This window comes from Nuphar pumila, chromosome 6 (assembly GCF_984573655.1).
Source record: "Nuphar pumila chromosome 6, dmNupPumi1.hap1.1, whole genome shotgun sequence".
Taxonomy (NCBI): domain Eukaryota; kingdom Viridiplantae; phylum Streptophyta; class Magnoliopsida; order Nymphaeales; family Nymphaeaceae; genus Nuphar; species Nuphar pumila.
Window position 1 is genome coordinate 123,494,627 of NC_143254.1, and position 9,753 is coordinate 123,504,379.

A 9,753-nucleotide genomic window follows, 5' to 3' on the forward strand; every position below is an offset into this window, starting at 1 on the left:
ACCCACTACAGGCCGGTCATTCTAAGAAAAAAGATTAGATATGATGTAGAAGCTGCATAACATCAATCAATGATGACACTTGGTAGAGATAAGTGGGTTGCGTGAGTGGTGGTGATGGGGCGGGGGGGGGGGGAGGGGGGGGGTGTTGATGAATGGAATATGCATAAAATCGAAACTAAAGGATATGGTTGCATAGAGGCAAACATGTAAATCCATAAACAAAAGGCAAAAATTATTGGAAAGGTTGATAGTGAGGGATGCATGATCCAATGGCCAGCATACAGTTAGTTTGGTTACTGTAAGCACCAAGGAGGAGGATGTCAGCATCTTAAGTAAATAATTTTTTATGCCATGCGAGAAAGGAATTACACTGAACCCAGGTGAATGATAAAATGCAAAACCCCTTTCATTCTTGAAAAGAGATCAGGTGCAATGTGATTGCAGACTCAGTTGTGGGGCTTTACCTGATCACCTTCCATCTTGGGGATAGGGCCTTTCAGTTGTGGGGCCCAAGAAATGATGGACGGCGATCAGGTGAAGCGACACACTAAAAGTGGGCAAACACATTTCACCTGATCCTCCCTCTTCATTTTCCGGTGCCACATTAGCCCATGCTCTTAAGCGATCGCCTTCAGATCCGTTTCATGTTTCTGGTGCAAAATGATTTTCATGTATATTCAATTATCCAGCATATTTTTCAGGGAATATAGGAGTCCTCACATGGATCTTTGAGCTTCAGTATTTGTCAAGGAAAAGAGTAAATGGCCACCAAACTTCCATCATCCATATTAATTACATCACTTTTGCAGAAATGTTTCTCAGATTATTTGGAAGATTTGAAACTCAGTTTAGGACTTCATGAAATTATTTGCACAATGCTAAAGAAATATAAGAATAATTCATTTCAATGGCAGGACTCCATAAAGAATAACCATCCTCCTCATGAATATGGGAACCCACCACAGCCAGATGCTCCACTTGCATCTTAAACAGATTATTTCAATCCACAAGGTTAACTTTTTCTAATCAGTAGAGAAGTATTTCACATGAATAATCAGCTGAAGCATCGATATCTTTTGCATTGATGTAAACCATAAGCAGAGAATGATTGCAACACCACAGCCTTGTACAGAATTTAATTACACTCAGCAATGAACCCATGAAAGGAAAAGACATGAGTCGAAACAAAATCTGCAAAGGCATTCTGATGGTGATACGGTTTTCACAAGTGCTGGCAAGATGAAGGTAAGTCCATACCTAACATGACTAGCTGCTAGGAAAGACTCCCAATGTTAATTTCACAGCCCATGGAAGCACCGTCAAAGGAAACTTTGAGTATTCGGTTTTGATAATCATCAAGGCCTTCTCCTTCTGGAATCCATGTCATCATCACCATCTCTGACTCCAAAAGGCTTGAAGGTTGGGTTACTCCTCCCTTCTCTCCCATATGTGAAATGACCTCGCCCTCCTCTGGTTGAACCCCTCCTGGATGGATCCCCAAGCCTACTTTCTATACTCCTGTGGTAATCCCTTGGACTTCCTCTTCTGTGGAACTCAGATGCATTTCCACGAGAACTGTGCCCCCTAAACCCATCTTGTACATCACAGCGGAAGCGCCTATCACCACCATCAATATCAAATGGCCTTACAGGATGATCTAATCCATATCGTTCACCATGTTTCCTCCTCTCGTCCTCGGATATATCATACCTTTGTCCTCGACAATCAACATCTAACTCAGGGGACCTGTCAGAATTCAGAGACCTAAAATAATCATCTGCCTTAACCCTTCGTGGAGAGCCCAGCATGTCATACCTACGTCCACTTCGCGCGAACACTCTGCCAGGTGGGCTCCTTTCCAATGCAGATCTCCGAAACTCATGTTCTCTGAACTGAACCACATCCCTCCTTTCATCAATCCATCTGGACGCACGAGATGGAGAAGAGTGATCACGAGATGACGGCAAAAAATCATCCAAGTGTTCTACAAAAATAGGCCTGCGTCGAGGTGATTTAATCCTCTCCATTCTAGACTCGGTCCTGAAATTTGGGGATCTACTACGTCTACGTAATCCTTGGCCCTCATCAATTCCAACTTCATTTCTTCCTCTAGGTGAAGTCCACAGCCGAGGCGAGCGAGTTCTTGATCTTGTGGGAGACTTGGTATGAGATCGAGATACACAAAGAGGAGAAGCTCTTCTATGACCAGGTGAAAAGCTCCTTTCTCTTCTGCTCATAGAATGTGAACTAATCCTTTCATCATCTAATGGGCCTCGATACCTTTCTCTAGGACTCAGACCAATCATCCTAGGAACATATCCACGAGACCGGCCCCTGCCCACCGTAATAACCCGATCAGGGCTGATGTCTGTGACTGATTCAAGTCCTAACTGAATATCAAAGCTCAAATCTTCCTCTCTGTCTGTTGGTGATCCTCTTCTCACAAGTTCACCACGCAAGCTCCTCAGTGACGTGCTTTGTCTATTGATCATGCCACCAGTCCCCATTCCACCTGCCTTTACAATGGTACCATCAGGTGCAACAACGAAGCCACTGCTATGTAACTTTGCTGCAGCAACTGCAGCAGCATTGTTGCGCCTAGTATGTCCAAAACCAGATGGACCATAATAAGTTGGTGAACGCCGTCGATTTGGACCCCAGTAATCACCTGGGGAGTCCAACCAATCACCTCTGCTTCCTCTGGCATGCATATGCATGGAAGATCCCCTCCAAATTGATTTACCGCGACCAACCCCTCTTTCAAGTTGTTTTGTATCATTATGAGCATCAAATCTGAAGGTATAAAAGGAAAGTGAGAACCCCATTTTCACAAGATTAAGAATTAATTTTTCTCATTATGAAAAGAAAATGAAAAAAGAGGGAACAGAAAATAAACATGTCTAGGCATGGTAAAGAGGATTGCCTGCTTCCACGTGCATGTGTCCTTTCTTTTCCGACAGCAGAATCAGAAGAGACTGGAGCTTCAATCCGGGAAGATAGCTCCCTCCCTAATGTTGCTCCACCCCTTTTCAGGGCCTCTCCAGCACTGGGCCCATTGGGGCCAACATCTTTACTTCTCTTGGTGCTGCCATCTTCACTAGTCTTAGCTTCTTGAGAATTGTTACAAACATTTGACAATGTATTCCTTCCAGATGATTTCACAATTGGACTACCTGAATTGCCCAATTCCAAGTCATCTCCTTTAAGACAAGCTTCCTTGCCAGTTGACATTTCATTCCTACTTCCACTGGATCCTTCAATGGCCTTCGCGTTGCCGCTAACCTTTCCACTGGTTTGTTTTCTTTCAATTTGTCCCTTTGAGACTTTTCTCACCACCTTCATCGATCTATTTCTGCCAGACCCAGTATCTGAAACTTCTGCTTGTAATGGCTCTTTCTGATGGCTCCCGACACTGGCCTCTATTGCATTCTTCCCAGTGCATGTTGTGGCCTCCGAAATGACTGAAGGAAGTGATGATTCCAAAAGCATTTTCCCTTTACATTCCGTACTCTCAACTTGTATTGATTCTGCATTATGATCATCCGTAGCAGTACCAAGGTCATCAATATCTCTATTGTCTGAATATCCATAATCAACATGTTCAGCTTCCACGTCCTCAACAGCATCTTCTTCCCAACCATGTACGATAAACCTGAATTCACCATCCTCATACTGAGAATCATCATCTGCATGTGGTTCGGTTGGCACTTTCGTACCAATAGCAGCAAGTTTATGAACCCCTTGAGAACTATCTGACTCTGACTCATAGTCACTTTCATAATCATCTCCACGTACATCTTCAACTAAGCTGTTAACATAATCGTCAATATAATTTTTAGAAGCCTCACAGTGGGAGCTCAATTCAACTGAAATAGGCTCTGCACAAGTTGGAGTTTGCTCCACGCCCACACACACAAGATTCTTCCTTTCATTGCTATCTTGCAATTCAGAAGCAGCAATATCCCCACCAAAAATGGTAGGGGATTCCATCTCTTGGTTACCCACAACAATTGTTTCTAATGGAACTTCCAGATGTCCAGAGCCCTCATTGAAGCATTCATCTTTGATATCTTTAACAGTTGAATTCTCATCATCAATCTCATCCTCAATAGAAGAATGAACCATACCAGCATCACAATCAATTGTTACATCATTCAGCCCAAGGGAACCATTTCCAGTAACGTTATTTCCACAATATTTCTCAACTTTAGGACTGCTTACGTGCATATTTGGATACTTTTGATTGCTAGAACTGTTCATTTCATGGTCCACCAGCGAATCACCAAGCACATCTGCCTTTTCCTCAGATATGGCTGCACATCCCACGCAAAGATCATTTTCAGAAGGATTTGATGTTTTGCCAATGACATTTCTTTCAACACAACTAAGAAGCACATCATTACTTCCACAACCTTGTTCAGAAGTAGACATAATTATACCAGCATTTGTGCCAGCAATACCTTCATTAGAGGGACAGCATTCTTCCCTCTCTGATAAAGCCTTGTTTCCATCAGCTGCTGACACTGTACTAGAAGTATCTAGTCCAGTATCAGTGCTCGCAATAACTCTGTTAAAGAGATATTCTTCCCTCTCCAATGAGCCGTCGTTTCCATCAGGCATAGTACCCAGTAAATGCCCTTCTGCTTTGACAAATGAAGCATCTGGAATAGCATGAAGACATTCAACCCCATCCTCCTCTGATTTACAACCTACTTGACAACTCTGGCAAGGATAAGCAGGATCTTCAGATAATTTAGAGCCAAGATCTAGCATCTGTGATTCAGGCTTTCCCAAGGAAATATATTCAGACATTCCCACAATTGAGTTGTTCTCTCTTGATGTTGGATGATCACCTAGCTCTTTACTGGAACTTGATTCAGAACCAGATGCTAAATATAACTGAATGTGCAGGGAAATATTAGAACCCAATTGCTGAGAAACTTTGCAAGTTGTTTCCCTTGAACTATGACCATCTTCGTGCTCATTTTCAATAACTGCTTTCCCAAGTAAACCCTCTGATAGCATTTGAGTGTGAAGATTTTCCTCTTCGTCAACCATGTCCATCTGGTGACCCTCCAGGTTGCCCATAGTTTCCTTGTTTGTATCATCTTGATCAATCACAGTGTCATCTGAAGGGCTCTCCCATGAATCCATGACAGTATTCAAATCCCAGCTTGTCCTGTCCTTCCACGAAAAAGAGGAATCAGGCTTCCCCAACATTCCTCTTTCTTTGTCCAACGAGCTGCTTGGAAGGCTTTTCAAGTCCTCTGGTGAAAGAGAACCTGCCATGTCCATGGAATCTATTGCATGGACTCCATCAATGTCGATACCTTTTTGGCTGACACTGCAGGCACCAGCAGAGCTGCTTGTTCTACAGACTAAAATTTCCTTCCCACTATCTGCATCTTCCTGACCATTTAAAACTTGGGATGTGGGGTCGTTCAAGATCCTATGTTCACAAATTTTATTCTGCTCCAAGAGTGAGTCATCATTCACCCTGGCTGACATTCTTGATTCATCATCGAAAGATGGATGACCAACCATGGTTTTGGAAGGAGTGACACTGCTTCCTGGTCCACTGTTGCAAGCAGCAGCTGCCAACATTGAAATACCAGAGAAGTCTACCATGTCAGCAGGTTGATCTGAGAAAGATATATGTGCTACAGGAACATCTCTTTCTATCCCTGGCTCTGAGCAATGCACATTCTCTACCCTCCTTTTTGTATTTTCCATTTGTAGAAGTTCCTTCAAAACACTACCATCCATAGGACCATGACAATCTTTATCAGAATCTAGTAAGGACTCTTCAGGCTCTGAAGGAGACAGTTCCTTCAAATTGTAATCAGGATCTGTTGGAATTGGGGAAAGCGTTCGAGGTGGAGGTGATGGAGACCGGACCAATGGGATACGTCTCTTCTTAATGGGAACACTAACAACTGTATCACTAAATCGCCGCCCAAGAACAGAAACTCCAAGCTGCAGAAAAAAATTTATTTTAATGCATTGGAGAGAGAGAGGACTGATGAGAAAAGGAATGAGAAAAATGCAAAATGGAAGCTTAAAAATATAATACTGACCTTCTCAGATTCAGAGATTTGCATGTTCTCCATTGTCCTGGAGGCATTATCTTTAGTATCTTCGATTTGAGATGAACTTTCTGTAATTGTTGTCTTCTTAAGACCACCAGTCAATGCAGTTCTAGCTCGTCTGATGGCCCTTTTATTACCTTTTGGCGCTTTTGAATCTGTTTTCCAGTTAAGGTCTGGGTCTATAACTCTCGGAATCTCTGTTTCCACTTTACTCGGCATTTTCACCGATAGCTCTCCTCTTCCATCAACGAGTGTTTTCCTACCACAGATCTCACACAAGCTACTCTCTGCTAGATTACCAGCAGACAACAAAGCAGAGACACATATAGCATGAGCAGAAGCCGGTCCTCCACTGCAGGTACAATAATAAATCTGCAAGTTTTGCAGGCGTTTACGTTAAACAGCAATCACAGACTCCATGTAATACACATCAAGATGGCTGCATCTGCATCTAAACCCACCATAGGAATCATAAAGATGATCATAACCGATCACAAAGGTGTATAAAAATCAATACCCCGTACGCTAGAGTAACACGCACAGAGTTCGATGCAAAGACAGATATGACCTACCATCGACCCAGATTCTTCATTGTGACTACTCTTGCATACACAACAAACAGGATTCATTCCAATCACCATGATAGTCTCAAGATCTTGACAAGTATCATCATGATCAGCTGTGCCACGCCTCTGCAAAATAAACAATAGCATAGATCAAGTAACAGATCGAGACTAACAAACGACAAATTCACAATTCAATGCATTGTCCTGAAGCCCTAAAGCTGGTATAGCTTCTCCGCTGGTACCTGTTCCTAAAGATATTACCTTGCAGCAGATCATTAACCAGCAGTAGGGTTTTATCAACAGATTCAGATCAAATATGGTTTTCGGGGAAATAGGGGTTTCACAGAAGTCCGATCAAATGACTGCCCAAATCCAACCAAAACATATGGGCGGCGTTCAAAGAGACCTCAAGGACATATTCAAACTATACTATGATTATCGATCTCTAACTCATTGTTGGCTGAATCACTACAACCCATCTAGCACAAACATTGCAGAGAACCCATCAGCATTCAGATCCTCCTTGTTTCACAACAACACACCAGATGCCCGAGAGAGACAAATCCATAAGATAGCATCTCTGCAAATATGACAACGCTGTGGATGCAAGCTCAACCAATATCCCATCTTTTGCTCTATAAGCAGATCTATGGCGATCAGAAGTCATGATCCCTAGCCACCGTAGATTGCCACAGCATACAAATCACACAAGTTCCCACAGATAGCTAGATGCAGGCGATACTGAAAAGCAAAAAGGGGGAGTAAGACCAAATCACACCCATAAGATTATCACACCCATAAGATCAGAAGCAATTCACTGGGAACCACGAAATCCCGATCTCCATCTTGATGAAGAATTCTCACAACCACAAGATATGAGGATAAGGCATCTCACAGAGAAACGAAGCTTTGATGGTAAAGATGGTCACCATCTCCCCTAAAACCATGCTCATACCGCTCCGATAAACCCAACAATTGGAGAAGAGAAGAAATCCTAGCAAACGACCCCCTTTTTGTTCACCGCCACTGCTGCAGGATGGAGCAGCAACGAACACAAAGACGGAAGGAAGATTCACGAAGTGAAACAGAGAACCCTAAAAGAGCAACCTAAACCACAGCCGATCATCACTTTGAAACTGCCTACTGAGGAGCCACAACAAGGAGCGACGGAGATCTACTAAACCGAGGATTCGATCCAGAAGCCCTTCCTCGCTTGCTTCCCCAAATTTCCTTCCTTAGACCAATCACAGAACCGAAAAGGAGCCAAACACAAGCCTTCACAGATTCCCCCGATGAACGCAGAAGCAAACCCTTGTGGAGCGCTATCAACCAGATAAAGACCCTCTTCGCTGGAACCAGAAAACCGACCGAATTCCGACGAAACCCGACCGCCGACGATCCAAGAGGAACACTAACAAAACACACAACTCAGGATTTGAGACGCAGTACCTTGGCCGGAAGCTGCCGCCGCTGCGACGGCAACGATCTCCTTCTCTGTAGCCGCTGCCGCGACGAAACCCTAAACGGCGATGCCGATGGCGACGACAAAGAAGAAGACGATGATGATGATGATGAAGATGAAGCAGAAGAAAAGGTGTATGTGGTTGTAGAAGAAGGCGCCGCCGCCGCCGCGGTTGTTGTTGCTGCTGCTGATGGTGGAGATGTCTTCTCCGTCCTACGATTCCTGGCTTTGACAGACACCGCCACAGACTTCGTTTTCCTCTTCGCCTTCTCTTGCTGAACTAGCATTCATCTCTGTCTCCCCCCCCTATAACCTATGGGAAAGGAAAGTAAGCCAGAGTGGCCATTTCGGCCAATTTATCATCCCTTCCCTTCCCTAAACCAAACATCCAATTTTCCCTAAACCAAACACCCAAATTTTCCCTTGGGTTTCATTTCCTTATTTCATATTTTATGTTTGTTTTATTTCTTAGTATATGTCATGGCGTATATCTGACGCCACGTGTCTAAGCATTCAGGTGAGAAAGGGAAAAAATGATTTTTCATTTTTAATTTTTTTTTTGTGAAAAAATTATAAAATAAGTTTTCTTTTTTAAATTTTTTCTGTGATACTTGAACCTGCCTTAATAATAACCAATCGGTTTGAGTACTATACCCGAATCATGTTGTTTTAGAAAATAAATCCTAAACCTGACCCATAATATTTAAAGTGTATGCACAATTCATATTTTCAATAAAAACAAACATGTAAGATAATTGGGTGAGTCGTATCGACTGGGTTATCCTAACAAAAAATTTGTCCCAAAGTAGACTTGCATGTTACTGAGGTTGGATTCGGGTTGACTCAAATAATTTTTTGTCTCTGAATTTTTCTTGCCCAAACTAAAACATTTGGGTTTAGGTAGGATTGGGTATTTGGTACAAACTCGTCTGTATTAAAATTTGATGATAAAATATTTATATTTTTAAATAAAAAAATTTGAAACAAAGTTTGTTTCAATGATAAACACATCTAACAGTTCAAATTAAACATATATAAAACACCATTAAATTTATGTATTGGGGATCCTTCATGGACATGCGCACAACAAAACAGAGAAAGGGAAAGCATACCTGATGCTGCCATTTGTGAACCTGAAGCGGTGGCTGGCGGTAGGCATTGGTGGTTGGATCGGGATGAGCTTCGCTCCTCAGTCGGACTGCAACCCTTTAATGAGCGCAGGCTCCTTCAGCAGTCGATGAGCAGGATCTCTCTTTCCCTCCTTAGTCGAAAAAGCTCAGAAAATGTATGTTATTTTAACCCTCTTCTGTGTTTTTCTCTGTATGCTCGCTCTTTTCAGGGTCACTCATGGATACCCTTTTGTAGTTATAGCAAGGCAATGATTAGCTTAATCGTTTTCTCCCTGTATGCTTATCGGATGAAACACCAAAAATGAAAGTTACCAAAAATGAGTAACTGCCACATATTGTGGCTTATCCCAACATTCTTCCACTTGTTTCGACGATAAACTAGTAAACTTTATGGGAATGATTTGATGAATAAATTGAACCTTACAAATCTATTCTACAGATCCTTAGTTAAATCTCTAATCCTTATGAAATTAACAACAACCATAATGAGAATGAATAAACCGTAT

At 42.4% G+C, this 9,753-nt stretch overlaps 1 protein-coding gene across 3 annotated transcripts; it reads right to left on the reverse strand.

The window, feature by feature from the left end:
• Positions 1-762: 762 nt before the first annotated feature.
• Positions 763-8,524, reverse strand: LOC149836016 (uncharacterized). 3 transcript variants are annotated; one of them, XM_090008920.1, is made up of 5 exons: positions 8,105-8,524; positions 6,662-6,781; positions 6,078-6,461; positions 2,924-5,976; positions 763-2,793 (listed from the first exon to the last, which is right to left on the reverse strand). In XM_090008920.1, the coding sequence occupies exons 1-5, from the start codon at positions 8,402-8,404 to the stop codon at positions 1,356-1,358; spliced, it is 5,295 nt and encodes a 1,764-aa protein (XP_089865046.1). In that variant the 5' UTR covers positions 8,405-8,524; the 3' UTR covers positions 763-1,355. The 3 variants fall into 3 exon arrangements, with proteins under 3 accessions (XP_089865046.1, XP_089865048.1, XP_089865047.1); XM_090008922.1 differs by having other exon boundaries at positions 6,078-6,540; positions 8,105-8,124; XM_090008921.1 differs by lacking the exon at positions 8,105-8,524 and adding an exon at positions 6,917-8,097.
• Positions 8,525-9,753: the final 1,229 nt, after the last annotated feature.